Source organism: Notechis scutatus, chromosome 8 (assembly GCF_049901735.1).
Source record: "Notechis scutatus isolate UNSWTSFEM ecotype Mainland chromosome 8, rNotScu1.2, whole genome shotgun sequence".
NCBI classification, from domain to species: Eukaryota; Metazoa; Chordata; class Lepidosauria; order Squamata; family Elapidae; genus Notechis; species Notechis scutatus.
In genome coordinates, this window is record NC_142016.1 from 21,976,576 (window position 1) to 22,001,277 (window position 24,702).

Sequence of the window (24,702 nt, forward strand, 5' to 3'; positions counted from 1 at the left end):
ACAGTGTTTTTCAAGCTCAATAAGGTATGTGGACTTCCAACTTCCAGAATTCCCCATTCTACGGGGGAATTCTGGGAGTCAAAAGTCCATGCTTCTTAACCTTGTCAAGGTTGAAAAACAATGGTCAGAAATAGGATTTTCAACTAAAAAGTTACAAGTTTTCAGATTCCTGATCAATGTTGGGATCTGCAAGATGGAAGAAAAATATTGACCTGCCTTGTTTTGAGTGCAGAAAGACTGGCTTTATTTTCCAGGCCTTTCTGAAAGTAGCCCTTAAAAACAGAAATCTTTTAAGCCAGAGTTCCAATTAGATTTTGCCCTCTTCACTTAAAGATTGCCTGGCAAACAATTTATCTGTTAATCTGCCAATTAAAGATTGTGGCACAAAAGTGTGCTCAGCTCACAGGTTACCAAGGAGGCAATTATTTTAAAGAGCAGTAAAACACTCGTTTAAAGCTACAATTGTTTGTGTAAATACGGATGATTCATAGGATATATTCTGAATTCAAGGTTTCTTGTCCTTGTGGTGCCAAATAAATATGTGAACAGAGGAAGGCCATTTATAATTACACCTTAATTATAAAAAAAAAATGATAGGGTTAGTAAGGGATGAGGATAAATAGTCAAAACAGAAAACATCCAGCTTCAGTAAATAAAGAACTTTATTTTTAAACTGAACTCCATGTTAATGTTTCTTATTCGCAGCTGCCACCTAGGAAAGAAGGGGGGGGAAAGCTATTGTAAATGTATTTACATATTCAAATGATTTATGAACAAATATAAAAACATGTGCACGTCTTTCCAGTATTCAGAGAACAGTTTCCCCCATTTAAGAACACCGCCTTAATTCAAATATCAGGCACCCATAGCATGAATGCTTTAATCCCAATCTGGTTTTTATGTCTCCTTGCTTTCGATTTAAGTTTGACAAAAAGGTCACAAACACTGCATTCAGGCAATTTACTGCTGAGAAAATAGAAAAATGTGCTGTCACAGGCCGAGAACACTTTAAGGCAGGGGTGTCCAACCTTGGCAACTTTAAGACTTGTGGACTTCAACTCCCAGAATTCCTCAGCCAGCTGGTCATCACCAACCAGCATCCAATACAATTTATCAAGGCAGGGAAAAGAGACTAACTGCATACTGGTTACACATTTGACTGAACTGACACCTAGCTCAAAGCAAGAATTTGAATCGTGTTCTTCGTTGAACAAGCCATGATGAGCCAAACTATATTCTGGCTTTGTGTTGAAGGGTCCTTGGTGCTCTCTGAGCTTAGCCGTTTTCCTGCAGATATTTCATTACCCAAACTAGGTAACATCATCAGTGCTAGTAAGGAGTGCAGTTTGCTGTCAGTTTATATTCTGGGGACTTGTCCTGTCAGTATTGGTGGGGTTGGTCTTAAGAGGTTCTTTTGGGTGAGGCTGTTTACTATTGATTTGTCTGGCAATTCCTCAATTGGAATATTATTTACTTGATGTTGATCTGATGTCAATCTTTGGAGTCACTGGTGAAATCTTTTGTTGCTGGAGAGAAAGGCAAGCTTTCTTAGGACACATAGCATCCTTTCCTTCCTGCAAATGCTCATTTGTCATGTCGACTAAAGGAACCCACCACAGATCTTCTTTATACGGGCTGCTACAGTTATTCTCAGGGGTGATCAAGAAAGCGTCAAGGTATTTGACTCGATTCAAATTTTTAGCTCAACAGTTAGCAGTGAGAAAAACCTGTTAAGCGTGAGAGATGCACGGTCTTTCTGGTGTTTGTTGGACATGCTCCAGGCAATCGTAATGGGAATAATGTGTTAAGAAATAACTCAACAACAGTACATTGTACAGTACACAGAGCTAGTTAACATGCAATCACCTCAGCACTTTAGCTAACGGCGATGGGGCTGTTAAAAGAGTTTTATGGGTGGGGTAGATGATCAAGTACAAGTTTTAAGAGCCAAGCGGTGATGCAATATGCAGCTCTTTCTAATGAGATTCATAGAATGGGGTCTTTAGGGGTTCATTTAGGCCCCAGCAAAAAGGCTGCTCGGAAACACTCCTACAAGTTGCTGATTCCAACTCTCATTTATTATCAATTTTGCTTTTGCTTGCAAACCTTTAAAAGCAAGGCTGTCCGATTCTTTAGGAAGTGAAGATCTTTCCCTGGGAGGGAGGGAGGCAATCTGCTGCCTTTCAAGTGTTATTGATTTTTTACTTCCTGTGAGTTCCAGTCATCCTATCTGATCTGATTTTTTTTTTTAAAAAAAAAAACCCTCTATAGAATGTATATACCAAAAAAAAAAAAAAAAAAAACCTGATGAATACTAAAGTAGCCTAAGTCCCTGCTTTAAATCAAGGTGAATGAGAAAATATAACAAGGTTAATTTAGAGAATTCTTCCTTTTATCCTCATCTCCTGCCTCAGCTAAATCAAAAATACAGGGATCTTTCACCCTAGATCCCTGCTAAGCATTGCAATAAGGGAAGGAAAAAAAAAAACAGGTCAAGGGTTAAAAGCCACTTTTTGTCATGATGCAAAACCTGCAACTTTATGTACCTATACTAGAAGCATGTATGTAATGATCACATGTACATTAGATCATCACAATTAATAACAGGATAAGAACAGAGTTGGAAGGGACCTTGGAGGTCTTCTACCCCAGCTCCTATAGTATTTCAGACAAATGGATAAAATATATCTGTTCTTTTCAGAGAATGGACTGATGTCGCATTCTCATTAATGACAATTATGCATTGTTCAATCTCTTCTTAAAAACCTCCGGTGTTGGAGCACCCACAACTTCTGAAGGCAAGCTGTTCCACTGATTAATTGCTCTAACTATCAGGAAATTTCTCTTTTAAGTTCCAGGCTGCTTCTCTCCTTGATTAGTTTCCACTCATTTGTCCTGCCTTCAAATGCTATGAAGAATAGCTTGACTCCCTCTTCTTTGTGGCAGCCTCATAGATATTGGAACACTGCTATGTCACACACACACACACACACACCAGTCCTTCTTTTCACCAAACTAGACTCATGGCCTGTTATTCAGTGGACTGAAGGCCTGATATTTCTTGCAACATATGAATGAGTTGCTTTAAAACGACAGATTTATGTATGGACGATTACAATGAAACATGATCATCCTCCACTAACATTGCAGTGTAACAATTTACATAGATGGGGACATGTATAAGAAGCCTTCATACAATTCTAGTTGTGTTGTTTTGCGCTTTCCCCCTTTGCTGTTTTTTCTTTTGTGTCCATTTCTTTGTTGCTTTTTAAAAACAATCTATCCACACTTGTGCCTAAATGAAGGATTTCCTAAGTTAAAATTTACCACATCAAAGGCACCTGATTTAACCTGGTACTTCCAATATAAGTGAAAACTCATTTTAAAAGATTAACAGGAGGCATGCTTATTAATGAACGCCTCTTAAATAGGAGATTATTCAACCATGACAATTCACATTATTTACATAATGAAGTCATTTGTAGAATACGATCAATGCATAATTGTCATTAATGAGAATGCAACATCAGTCCATTATCTGAAAAGAATAGATATATTTTATCCAGTCTGCCCATTAATGATTAGGCTATTTTGTTATTTTTAAGGAGGGAGAAGGGAAAGATGGCTAGTTTAAGTTGCCAGGTGGCCATTTTAAATGCCACAAGAAAGCCGTCACTTCTAAGGGGCAAGATTAAACCTGACACTGATGCAGTAACCCCAAGCCTCTTGGTCCAATTTCTCCTTATGCAATTGGAGACTTTACCTGTCCAGCAATCCTGTCCAGATCTCTCTGTCCCTGAGGAGTAAGCTTGCGACCTCTGAAACGAAACCAGTGACAAAGATCAGCCTCTTTTAAAATTAAGCTACTAACGCACACTGATCGTTCCTGTTTTTGGTTATAAGTAATATATCAGTGCAAAGATCACAATTCAGAAGAGGTCATTCAAAACATGTGGTCCTGCACCCAACACCCGCTAAGAAAATATTAAAGCTGATGTATTATCACATGACTATTTTTGCAAAACATGCTATTTATCTTCGCATTGCCATTTCTGTGCAATCCTAAATTAAAATCCTTCTTCAAGGAGTAGTTTTTTCATACCGCATAGGAATTTTGGAAGTTTCCCAAGGCTTTAACACTACTCAGGGGAAAACAGAAGCCATATAGATGTTGCTTAATTGTAACCTTCGCCAATTATAGCCAGCGGAGAACACAGGAAGCTATAGTTCAACAATACAGAAGTACCACAGAATCCCACAACAATCTTGCCCCTGTTCGTTAAGATGGAGCATATTTGAATGAAAGATCATTGTCCAAACACCCACGCAGGCAATGCAACCAATAGTATCAGCGTTCAAAGACATTCTACCACACAGGAAAATATGCTCATGTCATAGGGAAGGATTATTTCTGGACTTGGCCATAATACTCCCAATATTGTTTGCCTCATGTCGGCCATGAAGACAAAAGACTTCTATAGCTGTCCAGCAATATAGATTCAAAGTCACGTTGCCTCTGAACACAGAGATTCCAGTATGGCCTTTATAATCAGATTCCCACATACTGTATCCAATGTGTTGTCCACAATTGTGCTTCTGTGAGCCTGCCACAATACACGTGTATTTCCTTAGGCTTCCACGTTCTCTGCATCTGGTAGGAAACTCACCCATCCTGGTCCTTCTCCACCATTTTGAGCCCTTCCAAAGCCTGGAGCACCCTCCTGGCAACACTTTTGGAACCTCGGCTGAAGTGACTGGGCATCACACCATTGCGCTGGCGCCCCCCATAGATCTTGGTCATGGAGCCGACTCCAGCACCACCCCGAAGATAAAGGTGACGGGCTGTGGATGCTGCAAACAAAAGAAACCATCTCTTTATGACCCTTCTAAGTGGTCATTTCAACCACAGCCTTCTGGCACGAGAAAGACGGAGCAAGTTTCCAAAATTTTACAGGACTCAGAAGTATCTTACCTCTTCCTTAAAGAATCAAATTTGACTGCTCACAAGTAGTTTTCTTGGTAACAATTCACAAGTGGTTTGCCAGCGCCTTTTTTTTTTTTTTTTGAGGGTTCCCACACACCCCCAAAATAACCACCCTGGACAAATCTATTAACGTGAATCACGCCATGCCCAAATGACATCTTTAAAACAGCCAGGCCCATCTCCTCATACTGAAGGTTGAAGACAAGAACTTTCAATTTACACCAAGATGTTGCATGCCCAAGTAAATTATCCTCCTTCAATGAAAGGCCCCAATGAAAGTAATTAAAATTAACGAGCACAGCACCCTCCACTGCTTCCAGCCCAATGCCGCCTCTAACTAAAGAAGTATCAGCACGGCATCGCTTGGAGACAAACAAGCAAACTGCATTAAAACCCTCAATGTTCACCTGGAACTGGGTTCTGCAGAAACGGAATAGCTGCCATTTCATCGGCAGGCAGCTTTTCTACGCACCGCCTGCCTTCTCCTTTGAGGCTACTCCACAGGCCCAGGCAAAACGAGGAACCCTGAGGCTATATTCCTGCAAATCAGAAACCTACTTCCCTCCCTTACATTTCACTAGAGCAGTGACAAGAGCAAGTTTAACAGGCGGATCAGCCATCCTGACAGCAACAGTGGAAGGGAGAAGCAAGGCTCAGACTTCAGGGCATCTACAAAACTCTTGCCACAGCAGTTTGCCATTTGAAAACGCAAGAATATTGGTTAGCTGCCATTTACTATGAATACAAACAGATGCGAGGAGGGCATTTTAGTCCCCTGTGAAATAATAGATCAAGGTCTCCACGAAGAGCATCTCCAGGGCTCTCCCACCAACTGAAGTCACGAAAAAAGCCATCTTGCGCAGGGCGAGATGGAGGCAGCCAAAGACAAGAAGAGGCTATTGGTAGACAGCCAAGCGGTTGGTTGCATCCGCTGTTTTATAGGCAAGCAAATCAAATGCAAAGGATTTGAGGCCTGTTGGAGGAATGATTTCCATACGGGCCAGGAGCGGATGGTGATTGTCCAAAGCATCTAGCAGCAATTTGTAATAGATTAGAGGGCTGACAGAAAAACAAGCCACAAAAGATATTTTAGAATTAACCGAGGCTTTTAATGAGCCGTCATATTAAAGAGCTGGGCAGTGAAGCATCTGTGCTTCTGATTGGTCCCCAAGATATAAATGCTTTATAATGATGGGCAGAGAAGTCAATTATCTTCTTGATTGATAACATTAGCAAAGTCTCCAATTGCTAGCAAACCATAGAGGGTTTACGGAAAAGCTGCAGCCACTATCTCATGTATATGTTGGTGCTGGTGGTTATTTCGTGGGAAAATGAGAAAGGATTCTGTTCTTTTCATTGTACATCCCTCCTAGGACACGCACAGACCGGGGCCTAAACAGGGCAGTTGTGAAGGTGACATAGAGGAATGTCTGTTATCCCAAAAGACACGTCCTTCTCCGACAGTAAAGAGTTCTTTCGGACCCTGCAGTGTCATCAGAAAGCAGAGGCAAAAAAGACAATTCCAAGGATATCAGAGGCTGGATTAGAAAAGCAGGAATTGTAGCATTCTGTCCAGCAAAGTTTCTTCAAAACCCATTATCTATAGACTTACTCTAGCAACAGTATGTAATTCAATGCTGTTGCTTAACACAAGGAAGGCTAACACTAAAGCCAGTTTGGTATAATGACTAATGCACCAGCTAAAAACCAGATCTTAAATTCTAATCCAGTCTTAGGCACAAAGGCTGCTGGGTGACCTTGGGCCACTCACACTGTCTCTCGGGCTTAGAGAAAAGACAATGGCAAACTACTTCTGAAAATTTTGCCAAGAAAACTGCAGGGATTCGTCCAAAGGCAACTACCAGGAGTCAAGGCTGGAACACACAAAAACGAGCATCATCCCTCAAATAGCCTCAGAAACTCTCCCCAGCATTAGTGCAAATAGCACTGATTCATTTTAATAGGACAATTGATATATTAAATTGCAATAAGCCATGATTTTGACCACAATCATGGTTTACTTTGATTTTATTTATAGCCACCCACATAGACACTGGGCAGTTCACATAGACAAAACAAGAAAAGGCAGTATTATTTATCAAATTTTGAAAACACTCATCTCCCTCATAGAATTTTGAACAAGACTCTCTACCCCAGGTCCATACAAAATACTAAGCAAACAAACCTTATTTTAAAATCTGCAATAGCTAATGTGCATACCACCCTTAGTCAAAACCAAACAAATTACAGTATGGCCTGTTTGCATGTTAACCAGCTATTGAAACTAAGCCATGAATGTTTACTACATTTGCCTATTTTCATCTCTCAGTCTACTGCTCTTCCCCTCCCACTGTTAAGCTTTTTAGGAGGATGCACTTATTTTCATCCATAGGTACTAATGCAGGGTGGGCAACTTTATGACCTGTGGACTTCAACTCCCAGAATTCTTGAGCCAGCATTGCCCAACAAAAAGCACATTGCAATATCTACCTATAGGTAATTTCAATAAAACAATAGTCATCTTGTCCCTTCTTACCTAAAGAACATACTTTAGAAAAATTACAATTAGGACAGCACTGAAATTATTCCATTCCTTACCAGCTCTGGTATAAAACCAGTTCTCATCGTATGGAGCCAATTCTTTGTGCTTGGCTAGTTTGACTGTGTCCACCCATTCAGGTACCTTTAGTTTACCTGACCTGCAAAACAATTGAAGTATCAGTTATGAGGACTGCAAATTGCTTCTTAGACACAAATGGGATGCAAATACAACGCTGTAACTCTTTCAAGCAGCCGACTCTTTTTTGGGAAATGACTGCAGCAGACTGCTTTAAAGGGTTGCAATAAGTGTCTTAAAATTTAGGCAACTAAATTAATCCAAATATATTCATGAAATAATTCAAAGGGAAAAGGCTGAAGCACAGATGCATTGAAGCTACAAAGTACTACTTGGAAGAAAACAGTCGTGTTCTAAGATGGGATTTTTGAGAATTTGAATTACTTAATTTGTATGGCACCTGCCACCCTCACCAATCAAGAGTTATAAACAACACTTTGTGGTCTGAAATACCAATGGCAGCACACACTAGGTACCCCAGTTTTTTAAAAATTAGAAGACACTTTTGTTTAAATACCAGTTTAACTATAAATCTTACTGCATTGCTGTTTATTAAACACTCAAATAACTGATTCACACATATATATGGATTTGTACCCATGTTATTATCCAGAAAGTACTTAGGGCAGTTATCAGTATATTAGAGGAGTGCAAAACAGTTTGTGCATGAACTATTCTACATATAAAACATGAATTATTCCACACACAAAACTGCTAGGTTCTAGTGGTTCATCTCTAAAATGAAGCATGCGTTTGGTCCAGAAACCTAAATGAAACAGGGCTCAATTTCAACTTCTAGACTGAAACATGAACTGTTCTGGGAAGAAGCACTGATGGGAGAGAAAGGGCAAGAAAATGCCAGGAGTGTCAGCAATGGCAATTAAGCAGCAAGGAATATAGGCTGTGGGGAGATTGGAAGGTGGGGGGGAGGCAGATATATGCTATAAAATATGCTTTGCTGAGAACTGACAGTGGCCACTGAACAGAGGGAACGATATGTCATGTTGGGAGTTATGAAAAATTTTCATATTGGACACATTCCTACACAATCCCTAATGAAGTTTTTGTTTAGAATACCAAATTTATAAAAAACTAATTTATTTGGAAATAAAGGTAGAAATATGGAACATAATCCTTTCACTAAACCCACAGCATCTTAATGGGACACAAATTTCCATTTGCACACCAACTCCATTCTGGCATGATTAGTTGGAAGTACTTTTTACCACTAATAAAGCTGATTCCAGTGATAAGATATATAGTTTTCTTCAAACCATTTATCTTATTATTAGACAACCGAAATAATATGGTGTTTTTAAATCCCTATTCATTTCCTGCCTGGATTTACAGGAATCATAGTTTTTAACACCCACCTTTATTTCCTGAAATATTACTACTGCAAAGAACATTTCTGTCTTTATGTGTTTTCCGTCAAAAAACCATTAAAATATGCTAATCAAGAATGCTTTATAGAAAGAAAAGAGTACTACTACCTTTTGGGAAAATACAACTCACTACATCAAAAGTCCAATTTATATGTGCTAATTAATTTTTCACACAACTTACTTTTTGAGGAAGGCTGCAAGGGCCCGTACAAACTCCTGCTGGTTGACATCTTTTACAGTTACTCCAGGCATCTGCAGAGGGGGAAAAATATGTAATCTCACCAATTTTAAAAAATTAATAATAGTTTCATACTTCTGGGAGTTGAACCACCACTGCTGAGAGGCCAGGAGAGCACCCCTCTTCACATTATTTATTCATTTATTACCTGTTCATAAAAAATTATCATTATAATTCCTAAGGACTCCCGGCCACAGGAATAAAGCACTCCCAATAAACAATATACAAGTAATAACTATTGGAGCAGTCAAGCAAAAATAGACAGCTCCACTGCCAGCAGATTCCATGGCAGGAGAAAACCCATATTGTCCCATCTAACGTTCAGAAAAGGAATATACATTTGTTTTTTCCAGAAATCCCACTTTGAGGCGACTGCCTTCAGAGAAAAAGGGACAAGTATTTTGGACAGGTGACCAAGGATTGCAGTACTCAATGTTCATAATCCTGAATCCCACAATTGCCATTATTGGAGTTAATAAATAGAACAATTACTTATCTGACTTCTATTACACTGTGAGCTTACAGGCAAGGATCATGGTATGTTTTAGTATCTGCAATAATGGCGGATATTATTAGTTTTAGTATCTGGTATCAGTATTTAGTATCTACAGAATTACTATAGAACAGGATTTTTTTCTTTATAGCAGATCATACTGTCACCACTATCAAAAATCATATCTATTCCTGTTCCTTCCCAAAGGAAAGCAAAGTACTGCATCATAAAATATGGTGGTGATTGTTAGATTCTCCAGGTCCCTCAATTTCTGGAAGTATCTCTTCTACAACTTTTTAATCAGAAATATACATTTAATCAGAAATATAAAACTTATTATTTTTATTGACTGTTTCCTAGTATGATTTGATTGCTTATTGTACCCTATGACTATTAAGTGCTGTACCTGATGATTCTTGACTCCTGAGGAATGTCTTTTCTTTTATGTACACTGACAGCATTTGCACCAGGACAAATTCCTTGGCCGATAAAGAATTGTATTCTATTAACAGATCCTTTAGGGGTGTTTTATAAGATACTTAAATTAAATTAAACACTGGATTTTAATATTTTTTTTGTCTTCACAGCTTCTGCCTACAAGCTCCCTTTCACTGAGAGGGCCTTGTTTTGTTAACTTTTTAAGGATCCAGGCATGTAATACTACTATAAATAGATATAAATGCCATTTTTTCTTCTAAGCAAATGCTTCAATGAAATAACCAACACGCTCTTTATATACACTGAATCTGTTGCTCTTTCTTTATATAGTAAAAATTAAATAAAATAACCAATAGGGACAGTGGTGATATTTAATATGTTAAACATGGTTTTTTAATGAGTATCAATAATATTAAAATTTCTAATATATAAAAATATGAATATGCACATCTTTTCCTTGCAGCTACGCTGAAACGTAATAAAATATAACTCATGTACAATTAATCCAGTCAAAGAATGGTTTTTATTCTTGTCTCCCCGCATATATTTTGTCCCTTTCCGAGCGTCCACCCGCTTGTTCCACGAGAGTCGCTTCCCTCCCACGCCGCCACATGGCCTGGCCTTGCCCGGCAAGCCAGATCTAAGGGAGGCTAGGCCACAGCACCGGGAAAAATTAGGGAAGGCGGCCCCGCCGGGCTCAGTCGGGATCCGGGCCTGCTTCCCCACGATCCGCCACCCCGCTCACCGTGTTGCCGCCTCAGCGCTACCGGGCAGGAAAAAGAACGCACGGGGCTCCCCACCCGCTCCTCGCAGGGCTCCAAGCGTCGCGAGGTTTGCCTCGACCAATGGACATCTGCGAGACTTGGGCCTCGCCCAATCGTTACCCGGAGGGAGGGAAGTGGCAGGCATCGCGCGACTTCCCGCCAAACGACGAGAACAGTTCGCGAAGCCGGAAGGTGCTGAGGCAATTTGCCCATCGAAGGGCGGAAGTCGTTTCACTTTTTTCTTCTTCTTCTTTCTTGTTTTCCTAATCGTGATAATGGTATATATAAGTCAGTAGGTGGTGATTCTGACCATTCTCAGTCATCCGGGTCATGATTGTCCCAAAGGTGCTTTTTCAGGAGGCAACTGGACTTTCTTTCAAAAGAAGAAATGTCTTCAAATCTGGTATATGTATAGGGTTTCCTGCCTAAGCAGGGGGTTGGACTGGAAGATCTCCAAGGGCCCTTCCAACTGTTACACTATTCCAGGTGTCTTCCAACTTGCCAGCTTTAAGACTTGTGGACTTCAACTCCCAGAATTCCTCCTCCAGTCATGTTAGCTCAAGAATTCTGGGAGTTGAAGTCCACCAGTCTTAAACTTGCCAAGTTTGAAGACCCTTGTACTATTCTATCCGTGTCTCAGTTCTGTTTGCTAACTGCATTGGCATTCCCTTGATCTTCCTTTTTTAAGCAATGGTATCTATGGTTGCTGAAGTTCTGTAATGTTAAAGGTTTTGTTAATGTAATGTAATGTTAAAGGTTTTGTTAATGTAATGTTACCTTTTTTTCAGTAAAGGTAATGTAAAGGTAATGTTAAAGGTTTTAACATTCTGTAATGTTAAAGTTCCTGAAGTATGATTGCTGACTCTGTAAACAGCTTAGAGTGGGCTGCAAAGCACTATTAAACGGTATATATATCCTAAACCATGGAGTGTCATGCCTTCTTCTAGGGGTTCTATGAATTACAGGTAGTCCTTGACTTAAACAACCATTCTCTTAGCAACTGAAGTTTTATGACAGTGAAAAAAGTGACTTATCACCATTGCAGCATCATGCGTCGTATGATTAAAATTTGCACACATAGCAAGCATGCATGTATTTGTCAAGGTTGCGGCCTCTCAAGGGCACGTGACTGCCATTTGCCATCTTTCCAGGGGGTTTTCCCCATTGACTTTGCTTGTCAGAAGGTCTCCAAAGTGGATCACGTGATTTTGGGACATAGCAATGGTCATAAGTATGAACCCATTGCCAAGCGTCTGAATTTTGATCACATGGGGGTGCTGCAAAAGTCATAACTCTGAAAAATGGTCATGCGACAGTTTTTTTCAGTGCCTTTGTAACTATGAACAGTCACCAAACGAACTGTTGTAAGTTGAGGACTACCTGTACCCATGAAGTCAGGCATTGGTGTCTGAATAGTGTAAGAAATGAGGAAATTCAAAAATAAAATGTTATATAAGTCACTTAAAGGTTTCACAAATGGGGGTTGCACAGTCCCTTCCAATTCTGTTAATCTGTTATCAAATGAAATACATCTCCCTGTATATACATGCTTTGTTTTTCCATTGTTATGCCTTTTTATATTTTTATCTTATGTATTATGATGCCTTTTATATTTTGATATTATGGTTTTTTTTTGGGGGAGTTGTTATAATCTCTTTGGAAAAATGGTACCGTGTTTCTCATATAATAAGGCCGGGTCTTATTTTTTTTTGAGCCCCGAAAAAATGGCTAGGTCGTCTTTTCGGGGGTGACTTAATTCCCCCCCTTGCATCTTCAGGCGGGCGGGCGGGCGGTGACAGCTTGGATGTTGACCTCGGCGTTGGTGGGGCACTTCGTATCGGGGTCAACGCAGGCAGCACCATATCCGGGTGTGCAACAAAAGTACTTCCTAACGGCAAGCCCCCCCACCATTCCCCCCCATTTCGCATGTTTTAATATAGGCCTTAATTTGGGAGGGAGGGGGTTAATTTCATTTCATGCCTATAAAACATGCTGGGACTTCCTATTGGGGGTGGCCGTATTGTTGGAGAAACAGGGTAGTATATGATGAGCTTTTAAAATTGTATCTTCAGAAGTTAGAAAGAGGCCCTGATGAGAGATGCTACATTCCTCAAAATTAAGGAAAGATGCCACGTGGGCAGCCAAAATAAGAGGTACTGAGGGGTACGGATGAGAACATAAGGGGAGGAGATAATTCTCCCTAGAGACCTCCTGGGATTAGCTGCAACACCTGAGGGCAGCATATCCAATGAGCTTGAACTTGGGAGGGAACGAGTCTCAAGAAGAAAGGAACTTGGGTGACGAGATGAAACTGTATATAAAGTATGTTTTGGAATTCAGAGGTGTGGCTTTTGATTTGAACCTGCTTGTCGAGGTTCTGAAAGGTCACCAGCATTTTGCAAACCGTCTATTTTTTTTAAAATAAATTATCTTTGTTTTCAACGATCCACATTTCTTTTGTTGGTTTTGAGTTGTTTCCAACAATAGTGCAGTGAATATTCACTTCAGTGGGGTAGAGAGCAGAGGTGGTATTCAGCAGGTTCTGACCGGTTCTGGAGAATCAGTAGCGGAAATTTTGAGTAGTTCGGAGAACCGGCAAATCCCACCTCTGACTGGAGATTTTACAGCAGGGGTGTCCAACCTTGGCAACTTTAAGACTTGTGGACTTCAATTCCCAGAATTCCTCAGCCAGCTTTGCTGGCTGAGGAATTCTGGGAGTTGAAGTCCACAAATCTTAAAGTTGCCAAGGTTGGACACCCCTGTTTTACAGTATCCTTCCCCTGCCACGCCCATCAAGCCACCCCCACAGAACCGATAGTAAAAATTTTTGGAGAGCAGTAGTGGGATTCAAAAAATTTTACTACCGGTTCTGTGGACGTGGCTTGGTGGGCGTGGTGTGGCTTGGTGGGCGTGGCTTTGGTGGGCATGGCAGGGGAAGGATACTGCAAAATCCGCATTTCCTCCCCGCTCCTGGGGGAAGGATACTGCCAAATCCCCATTCCCTCCCCTCCCCACTAACCTGCTTTCCAGCTCTGTTTTCCTGTGCAGGGCAACCAAAGAAGATCCAACCAATCAGCTGGGACTCAGGAGGCGGAGAATAGATGGGGGCGGGGCCAGTCAAAGGCGGTATTTGCCAGTTCTCCAAACAACTCAACATTTCTGCTACCGGTTCTCCAGAACTGGTCAGAACCTGCTGAATACCACCTCTGGTGGAGAAAGGATGTGAGCCCCATTTGGATTGTTTCACGAAGCAGAAGATCTTGGAGTAAGCTGCCCTGTCATATGTAAACACCCCGTTCCAAGACTGGAAAGTTAGAAATTGGAGTGGTTGAATTATCTAAAAGGCCCCATGAATTACCTGCTGCCAGAAGTATCCAATGCTATTGAGGCTGAAATGGAAGTGCTGAGGATGGATGGCTTTTCCTAGCAACTGCCTGGAACCAGCTTCATTAAGGACAGCTGCAACAGATGGGAATCAATAGGCAAATCTTGCCAGCTAAAGTTCCATTATTGATTTACGCCTGCTAGTTAGCCCTGGGGCGGGGGGGCACGCAGTCTCTGTTGGTGGAAAGTTAATACGGAGAGCAACATCACAAGCTGAGAACCCAGGAGGTAAATTATCTGTAGAATGAAAGTTGTTGGGTATCCGGAACATTATAAGAACGAGAGATCAATAACTCAAACCCATGTTTTCTGACACTAATTTCCCCTTCCTTCCTTCCTTCCTTCCTTCCTTCCTTCCTTCCTTCCTTCCTTCCCTCCCTCCCTCCCTCCCTCCCTCCCTCCCTCCTTCCTTCCCTCCCCAAGATAACAATAAAATTTATTGCACTGAATTTTAAACCAAATCAATTTCATCTCTTTATTTAAGGGTTTAAAAATAGGGGCCAAGCTACCACCTTTGTTTAAATAATGGGCTTATCGACATTCACTGATGTCCATTATGTGGCTTAATGTCGCAATATTCAATAGCTTTGTGCAGTTCAACTCCCTCGTTTTCAATAATTGCTTTGTGGGTGGAAGCAATTTTCCCTTTGCTGTCTTAAGTGGGCCTCGGTCTATTGCATTCAGCTGACGACACCCAGAAGCCAACAAAGCACATAGAGAGAAAGGGGGAAAGGAGGGGTAGCCAAATTATCCATTCTGCATCATTAGAAAAGTGGGGCTATTTTGTCCTCATTAGCTTATTCAGAGCTAGCATCAACGGACATCAGGGCTATTCAGAATAACTGAATAACTGAAGGGACCTTAGAGGTTGTCTAGTCCAACCCCCTGCTCGAGCAGGAAACCCTGTATCATTTCAAACAAATGGCTGTCCAATTTCTTCTTCAAAACCTCCAGTGATGGAACACCCACAATTTCTGGAGGCCAACTGTCATGCCCCTGTTGGAGACTGACTCCGAGGGAGAGGAGGAAGAGCCAGCAGGGAATGGAAGTGTGGCTCCGGAGGTTGTGGAGGAGGCTGGGGAAGGGCAGAGGCCGGCTGGGCGGTCAGAGGAGGACCCAGGCCCATATCCCCTCTCCATCCTAGGGCATGCAGGGAGGAAAGAATAAGGGAGAGACGTGAATGGCGTGGTCTACGGGGGAGGAAAGGGCCTTGATCCTCTTCATGGGCTGCAGCTGTGACAACTGGTTAAAGGGACAGACATGCGTATGGGCCAGTGCTGGAAACAAAGCATGGAAATATCTCTAGTTTGTTGTTCCTCTCTGAGTTTGGCATCCTTCCCAATGTGTGTTCCGATATCTGTGGATGTCTTCAAGCCTTTATCTTGCCTGATTCCCTTAATTGCTTCAGTGTGGTTTGGTTGTTTAGACTCTTTATAATTTGTGGGCATCTTTAGTTTAAATGGCATTTCCTCCTTTTTGTAACTGCTTGTGGGGAAGTATTTTGTCTCCAGTCAAGGATATTTGGAGCTTTGAAGCAAATTGAATGAATAAAAGGGGCTTCACCTGTTTTTGTGACTGTGTTTATTTTGTATCCCACCCTGGTTAAATGTTCCACTGGTTAAATGTTCTCATACATTCTCTTCCTTTTTTTGCCGTTGCTCTGTGTACAAGTTGTCCTCGAATTACGACCGTCATTGAGCCCGCAGTTACGGTCCTAAGTTGTGACAATCATTAAATGAGTGAGTCATGATGTGCTTGTGCCCAATTTTACCCTTTTTGTCACTGTCATTAAGTCAACCCGCTGACCCGAATGCCTCGATCATTAAGCGAAGGCCACAGTCATTACGCAAACCCATTGGTCACTATGGGGAGCTTTTTCCCAGAAGTAAAATTTCCAGTTTCCAGAAAAACCATTATCAGTTGCAGTCAAATGACCATGGGACACCGCAAAGGGGCATACATGGCAGGCTATACCCCAAGTACAGTCATGTGATCATGTTGAAGGGTCACATGACCAGCTATTCAAACTTCGAAAATGAGTTATAAGTAACTTTTTTGGGGGGGTTGTTGTAACTTCAATCAGTCATTAAGCAATTGGTCAATCAGCATAAGTTGATTGCTTCCCTAAGAATTAGGAGAAGTACCAATCACTTACGGTGTCTTCTTTTGTTGGGCCATCCTAAGGTCAAGAGAGCAAGCCTTTCCCAAAAAATTTAATCAGCACTAGATTGATCTATTGCTTATAAATCTTGCTTTTGTTTGTTTTTTTTCAAGAGAGGAACAGGCAATATCTGTATTAGTCCAGTGGGTCTATCTGCTAGCTATACAGCAGCCACATATTTAACATAATTTATAGCTTGACCTCCAGAGAAATAAGGTCAGAATTCATCTGGCTAGCAACAGTTAAAAGATATTATACCATATAAGCAAAAATGATTTGGATCTGATGTACCTTATTGTTATTTGTTTTCATTTAATTAATTGGTCAATGTAATTGTTTCTAATGAATGAAACAGATAAATATTTTTCAGGCTTAATTGGGCTTTCAAGGGATTGCTGATCTGTCTCTTTTCAATTGTCATTGAATTCTGCAAATATTTTAGGCTGTTCTACGTCTTGTCCTCATTTCTGCTGAGAAATAACGTTGTAAAACAAATTGAAGTTGAGTATTACATTCTGAGTTTCTCTGTTCCCATCAGATGCTGCCAATCAGTGAGAACAAGGATGGGGAAAACCAGAATTAATTTAATTCTTTGATCTTCCCACGATTTCACATTTTGCCCTTTCTTGTATGGTGGGCTCCCATTGTGCATTGCAAAAGGTACAGATCCTGAATGCTTTGTCCACCAAAAACTAATATAAAATCTCAGATCATCATCCTATTGATTAATTAAGAATGCAGATTATCGACCTCGGCTTTTTCAAGATTAATGTTGTCTTGGATAGATAACTAGGACGGCACTTATAAAACACGTGTTGTGGTGCATTGTCACTCCCTATCAGAAGTGCTTTTGTTCAACATTTCACCCAGCATGCTCTCCTCTAGGATAAAAAGGTAAAGGTTCCCCTCACACATCTGTGCAAGTCGTTTCCAGCTCTAGAGGGCGGTGCTCATCTCCGTTACAAAGCCGAAGAGCCAGCGCTGTCCGAAGGCGTCTCCGTGGTCATGTGGCCGGCATGACTAAATGCCTTCGAAGGCGCCCAGAACGCTGTTCCCTTCCCACCAAAGTGGGTCCCTATTTTTCTACTTGCATTTTTACATGCTTTCAAATTGCTAGAAGCTGGGACAAGGAATGGGAGCTCGCTCCATTACATGGCGCTAGGGATTCGAACCGACGAACTGCAGACCTTTCTGATTGACAAGCTCAGCATCTTAGCCACTGATCCACTGCGTCCCATCTCCTCTAGGATATCATGCACATAAACACATACAGGTAGTCCTCAGCTTACAACAGTTCATTTAGTGACCAAAGTTACAGTGGCATTGAAAAAAGTGACATGACCATTCTTCATACTTATGACCTTTGCAGAGTCCCCATGGTCATGGGATCAAAATTCAGATGCTTGGCAACTGGCTTGTATTTACGATGGTTGCAGTGCCTCCGGGGTCGTGTGATCATCTTTTGCGACGTTTTCCCAAAGCAAAGGCAATGGGGAAGCCGCATTCACTTAACAACTGTGTTACTAATTTAACAACTGCAGTGATTCAACAATAAAGAAAGAAAGGTTGAAACATGGAGCGAAACTCACTTAACAAATGTCACACTTAGCAACAGAAATGTTGGGCTCCATTGTCATCGGAAATCAAGGACTACCTGTACAGAATTCCCCATTTTGAGCCGTGGGGGTGGAGTGGTTAGAGTGCAGTACTGCAGGCAACTTCTGCTGACTGCTGGCTGCCTGCAATTTGGCAGTTCGAATCCCACCAGGTTCAAGGTTGACTCAGCCTTACCAAGGTAGGTAAAATGAGGACCCAGATTGTTGGGGGCAAGAGGCTGACTCTGTAAACCGCTTAGAGAGGGCTGTAAAGCACTGTAAAGCAGTATATAAGTGCTATTGCTATTTTACTTTTCCAATATTTTACTTTGTGTTCTGTGACATTTAAGCATGCCTGCTCCATGGGCAAGCATTGGTTGTTGAAGTTTCTGGTCGGAAGCAGATGTCTCATATGGGCTGAAGTTATCAGGTTTATTGATTTATGATATATTTTTTTTATCCTGCCCTTTACTACTATAAGTAACTCAAGGTTGTGAGTTCTCCTTCTATTTTCCTAACAACAACAACCCCGTGAGGAGGTTTGGGCTGGGAGAGCATGATTGGCACCCAGCCAGCTTTCATTGCTAAAGAACTCGCCGTCTCCTGGTGATTGGCCCAAAGTCATTCAATGGGGCTGTCATTCAATAAGGCAGGACTAGAACTCACAGTCTCCTGGTTTCTAGGCCACCACTAGACCAAATTAGCTTTGTTTTATCTGTCAGTAGGTAGGTCTGGACCACTCCAAGGTCTTCCAATAACTCTCTTCTTTCTTTCACCATAGAACCAATGCATGGAATTCATCCAGACTGTCTGTTCCTCCGTGAAGAGTCCTTCAAGAGCGATGCTTTCTCACTTCGGTCTGAGGATGGATCTTGGGACTAGAACCACAGCAGACCTTCATGGAAGGCCAATGCAAGACTCGGTGAAGGAACACAGACCGGAGGGCCAGCCCTAAGTTTTTCTTCCTCAAAGCATAGACCAGCGGGTTGGCCAAAGAGTTCAGATGAGAGAGCAACACCGCCAGACGTTCCAGAAACTCGTACTGTTCACAGCTGGGACACAGCAGCTGGATGCAGTAGATCATATGAAGAGGCATCCAGCAAATGAAGAAGACACCCACCAGGAGCAAAAGGGTACAAGCCATCTGCATTTCCTTCTTCTTGGCCGGCCAAAGCGGCTGTGAGCGGAAATGGTCACGGACGACTCGAAAGATGTTACCGTAGATACCCAGCATGGCTGCCAAGGGCAGCAAAGTGCAGATTAAGAAAATGAAATAAACCAGAAACTCTGGACTGAAAATGGAGGTGAACGAACAGCGCCCCAGATGTTCGATTGGGCCGCCACTGTAGCTCGGAGTCTCTGGATCTCGGTAGGCTTGAGAGAGAAGGTCTCGGGGAGGTTGATCCTGGATTATGAAAACGAAGACGGCTCTCTGGAGACTGATCGCTGACGTCTTGTTTCTGGTCTCTCCGTATTGCTGAAATCGGTTCCATCCCATCATAGGGGAGAGCCCAATCAACAGGGACAGCAACCAGCAGAAAGCCACGATGAATATCACCCATTTTTTCACATGCAGGGGGTAGCTGCCCAACGAAAGACATTCATTAGTATCTTTGGGTAGGGAGAAAGTAGAAAAACACAAGAACAGAGTTGGAAGAGAACTTGCAGGTCTTCTAGTCAGGGATGGGATTCAAAAATCCCAACAACCAGTTCTCTGCCAGTTGCCATGGTGGGCGTGGCCTACTGGAACTTCCGGGAGGGCCGTTTTTCTCCTTCCCCAGAGTCCGGAGGCTTTCCTCAGGCCTCTGGGAGGGCGAAAACGGCCTCCCCCGGGCTCCAGAAGCCTGGAAACAGGCCCATTTCCAGACTTCCAGAACTTCTGGTTCGGTCCGTTTTTTGCCCCAGGGCCTCTATGTGTGCCCTGCACTTGCCTGCATCCAAAACAGGCCGTATGGAGACTCCGGGAGGGGAGGGGAGGGGTGGGTCGGGCCAGCGGTTGGTTCAACTACCGGTTCGGTGAACCAGATATAAATTTAACATCCGGTTCGCCCAAACCAGTCCGAACCGATAAGAATCCTACCCCTGCTTCTACTCCAGGGGTCCCCAAACCTCAGGACGCGGCCCACTACAGGGCTGTGGCCGGTTCAAAACCAGGCTCTGCGAGCAATGGGCAAGACTGCGGGTGCATGGAGCGTCATTCGTGTGACACTATCTTAATAATTCTGAAGTCTTTGGTTAGAAGTTGCATGATTCAAGTTCTACTCGTTCTAGGTTGTGAATCTAAGTGTAGATTACTCAAGCATAATCATAGATATGAGTATGGCTCAGATAAACATACACCTAAAAAACCTCATGTACAGGGTTTTAAATAAATTTGAGTTTTTGCTGAAGTCAAAATTAGTATGGTTTCTTCTAAGGTAGGAATCAATCACCATTAGAACTTAATCAGCCCAGTTTGTTTTTTAAATCATAAGCAAATTCATGCAAGAGGACGCTATAATATGTAGCACTTAGCTCATCCAATATCTCTCAGATGGATTCACACACTGCAATGAGGAATGTGGCTTATTTTTGGCTCAGCATATTGTTCAAGCATAGCCACTATAGTTTCTAAGCCATGGTTTACGCCAGGGGTATCCAATCTTGGCAACTTTAAGACCCATGCACATTAACTCCCAGAATTCCCCAACCAGGATAGCTGACTAGGGAATTCTGGGAGTTGAAGTTGACTTCAGCTCCCAACCACTTGTCCTCCAGTCACTTGTGACATAGTTAATAAACCATGGTTAGACAATGTAATGTCTGAATCGCTGTGGATAAATTAGCTCACTTCTTGCCTTCTCTTAAATTAAAACAAGAATACTGTTGTCTGAAGGAGAACCACTTAGAAGACAAAACTTGGTTTTGTAGGTTTTTATCATTGTTGTACACCATTGGCTTTTCTCTGCAATTACAAACCAGGCAGGTACCTGATAAAATAGATGGCAAGCAATTTAACCGGCTGAAAAACAGATTTATGTTTTCTGGGTGGATAAGAGTTTTTTTTCCTAACCTCAAGACAGTTTATCCTGAAAAAAAGGCAATCTTGTTATTGCCTCCAAAATAGAAGATGATAAAATATAAGAAGTGGCACGGTTAAAGAGAGAGCTGATTTGAGACCAGATATTTCTTGACTACACCCATTCTTTTTTCATCGCACAATATTATCTCAGGTGTGAAACAACCAAACAAAGATGAATTGTCCACCCCCACTACAAACTGCCCTTAATTCTCTAAACAGGAAGAGAGAGAGGCAATTTACTATAATTGTGAATTATACATATACAAATACAATTATAATTATATATGTGTGGTCAATTTACGACCACAATTACTAAGCAAGTCAGTGGTTAAGTGAACTTTGCCACATTTTACAACTTTTCTTGCCACAGTTGCTAAGCAAATCACTGCAATTGTTAAGTTAGTAACATGGTTGTTAAGTGAATCTGGCTTTCCTATTGACTTTGCTGGTCAGAAGATTGGAAAAAGTATCCCCAAGACACTGCAACTGTCATAAATACAGGCCAGTTGCCAAGGGCCCACATTTTGATCATGTGATGTGACCCTTGGGATGCTGCAACGGTCATTAAGTGTGAAAACTGGCTGTAAGTCACCTTTTTCAGTGCCACTATAAGCATGGTCACTAAAAGAATCATTGCACGTTGGGGACTACCTCAGAGGTGGTATTCAGCAGGTTCTGAGCAGTTCTGGAGAACCAGTAGCGGAAATTTTGAGTAGTTCCAAGAACTGGCAGATCCCACCTCTGGCTGACCCCACCAACCCCGCCTATTCTCTGCCTCCCGAGTCAGAGAAGGCTGGGTCTCCTTTGGTTGCCCTGCACAAGAAAACGGAGCTGGAAAGCAGGTTAGTGGGGTGGGGAGGGCATGGGGATTTTGCAGTATATCCTTCCCCTGCCAGACCCACCAAGCCACACCCACAGAACCAGTACTAAAAAAATTTGAATCCCACCCCTGGACTACCTGTACTCTAATCTACAGAAATGTCAAGTATCTCCAAATGGCTGTATTCTGTCTTCTTTACTTGAACATTGGTTCAAGTAAAAAAAAATAGGAAGAACATATGTTCTTGAAAACATACGAAGAACGGTTGCAGGAACTGGGTATGATTGTTTAGATAAAAGAAGAACAAGGGGTGACATGATAGCAGTGTGCCAGTATCTGAGGGGCTGCCACAAAGAAGAGGGGGCGGGGGGTTAGCTTATTTTCCAAAGCACCAGAGGGCAGGACAAGATTACAATGGATGGAAACTAATCAAGGAGAGAAGCAACCTTTGGAATTAAGGAGAAGCTTCCTAACAGTTGGAACAATTAGACAGTGGAACAGCTTGCCTCCAGAAATTGTGGGTGCTTCATCACTGGAGGAATTTAAAAGGGAGCCTGGACAGCCATGTGTCTGGAATGGTAGGGGGGGTCTCCTTCTTGAGCAAGGTTTTGGACTAAAATACCTTCAGCATCCCTTCCAGCATCTGCAAAACCTCTAAGTGCCACCCAGATGGCTTTGACTATGGATAATCTCTCACACACATTCACACATTGGATCCCGATCGAAGAACATGACTTGCCTGTTGGATAGTTTGATCTTCAGGTGGGTATGGATGGCTATCACCAGCAAGAGGAGGATGGAGAACTGGGTGGTGACCAGTGGGAAGCAAGTGAGGAAGAGACAAGTGTAGAAATACAAGGTGTACTCCATGCTGAGCACCATGGAGAAGGGGATGGCTAGAGCGCCCACGCCAAGGTCAGCCACCGCCAAGGAGACAATCAGATAGTTGGTGATACATCTCAATTCCTTGTGCAGGTAGATGGTGACACACACTAGCAGGTTGATTGTGATGATGGCCATGGCCAGGATGCTCTCAAGGACCACAAAACCAATATCCATGGCTGCTCTTGTTCTTGGGGATCATCTGATGGTAAAGTCACTTGTTCTTCCAGACAAAAGTCTTCCTGAACTTGATCTCTTCCATCCAAATGTCTTAAAATCCAAAAGGCAGCTTAACATGCAGCTGTTTCTCTGACTTTCTGCAGCGTGTAATCTCAGCTCCTGGCTTTCCATGACCAATAAGGGACCTATCTCTGTTTGCTTAGCGCATTGCCAACGCATAGATCAGACCTGTCATGGACACGAGATAACTTTTTACCTGAGGTAGTGCATTAACGTCCGTGTATTAGAAGATGCATTTCCAGAGTACACCAATCAATGTAAAAGCTTAAGTGAATTGAGGTAGGCAGAGCTAGAGATAATAAAACAACCTGAACTGAAAGGCATAATTCACAGGGGAAGGTTATCATGCCAATTCTCAGATTAAAATATCCCTTGTATTAAACATCTACCTTTCAAATGTAACCAAAGAGAAAAATAGGGTAAAAATTACAATTAAATTGTGGGTGTGAGTGTGTAAATAAACACAAACTAATTCGGTAACTACCTTGTTCAGTGGCCCAGTTATCAAGATTGGAAAACCATATAAGGAATGAATCCTGACGTTATTTGACTTGCTACCACCTTCAAAAGGCATATTATTTCCACGCAGTGATAGGCATCCTCCACTCAAGGGATATCTGGAAGATGGGGTCCAAAAAGTCAAGATGGCAGCCATCATGATGGGATCTAAGCTCCTCCCATTTATATACAACACATAAAATAAGAGGGGCATCGATTGACCACCATGAGAGGTGCGGTGGCCTAGAAGTGGAGCTCTCGCCTCACAATCAGGAGGCTGTGAGTTCGATTCTAGGTTGATATTTCTCTCTTTGGGCACAATGAGAATGTATCTGCTGCAAAAACTCCACATTGGCAACCGGAAGGGCATCCGGCCAGTAAACACTCAGCTCCTGACTCTACCCCGCAAGGGATTATGGGGTCATTAAACGTTAAATTTTTTTTGATTGATCACCATCTTGGCGATAGACCATTCCTGGTCCCTATTGCCCCATGCCATGATCTCTTTTTCCTAACCAGTCTTACCAGTCTTGGTCTAGTGGTTAAGACACCAGGCTAGAAGCTGGGAGTTCTAGTCCAAATCCATCTGTGTGATTTTGGGCCAATCACCAGGAGATAATGAGTTGTAGTTCTGGTGTTTTAGGCATGTAAGCTGGTTGGGTGACTTTGACCCTGTACCTCTCTCTCTCTCTCTCAGTCCATCCCACCTCACAGGGTTGTTGTTGTTGTGGGGGAAATAGGAGGAGGAAGGAGTGTTAGGCATGTTCACCACCTTGAGTTGTTTATAAAACTTATAGAGGCAGGATTAAAAAAGAATAAATCTAATCTTCCCTTTATCAATATCCCTTCCTCCTCCGTTTTTTTAGCTCCTCATTCCTTTACCAGCTTTGGATTCTTGTCAGAGAGAGGGGAAGGAGGGAGGGAGAGAGAGAATTTAAAAAATCAAAGTTTCAGTTTGATTTTGTAAATGAGGAGTGAAAAATGCTCAAAATAACACTCACTGGGGGGAGGGGATGTGTGGAATCCAGAAGGTGTCCAGGATATCAGTTATCTTAACATCTATTTTTATGAAACTGAATAACAGAGTAACACAATTGGAAGGGACCTTGGAGATCTTCTAGTCCATCCCCCTGCCGAAACAG

The 24,702-nt window shown here is 42.1% G+C and overlaps 2 protein-coding genes across 2 annotated transcripts; both read right to left on the bottom strand.

Moving 5' to 3' along the window:
• Positions 1-644: 644 nt before the first annotated feature.
• Positions 645-11,030, bottom strand: RPS19 (ribosomal protein S19). Its single transcript, XM_026681407.2, has 6 exons — positions 10,901-11,030; positions 9,168-9,238; positions 7,583-7,683; positions 4,668-4,851; positions 3,764-3,818; positions 645-712 (listed from the first exon to the last, which is right to left on the bottom strand). The coding sequence occupies exons 2-6, from the start codon at positions 9,236-9,238 to the stop codon at positions 686-688; spliced, it is 438 nt and encodes a 145-aa protein (XP_026537192.1). The 5' UTR covers positions 10,901-11,030; the 3' UTR covers positions 645-685.
• Positions 11,031-18,838: 7,808 nt separating this feature from the next.
• LOC148129959 (adenosine receptor A1-like) lies at positions 18,839-22,999 on the bottom strand. Its single transcript, XM_087970383.1, has 2 exons — positions 22,680-22,999; positions 18,839-19,642 (listed from the first exon to the last, which is right to left on the bottom strand). The coding sequence occupies exons 1-2, from the start codon at positions 22,997-22,999 to the stop codon at positions 18,892-18,894; spliced, it is 1,071 nt and encodes a 356-aa protein (XP_087826509.1). The 3' UTR covers positions 18,839-18,891.
• Between the last annotated feature and the right edge of the window lie 1,703 nt (positions 23,000-24,702).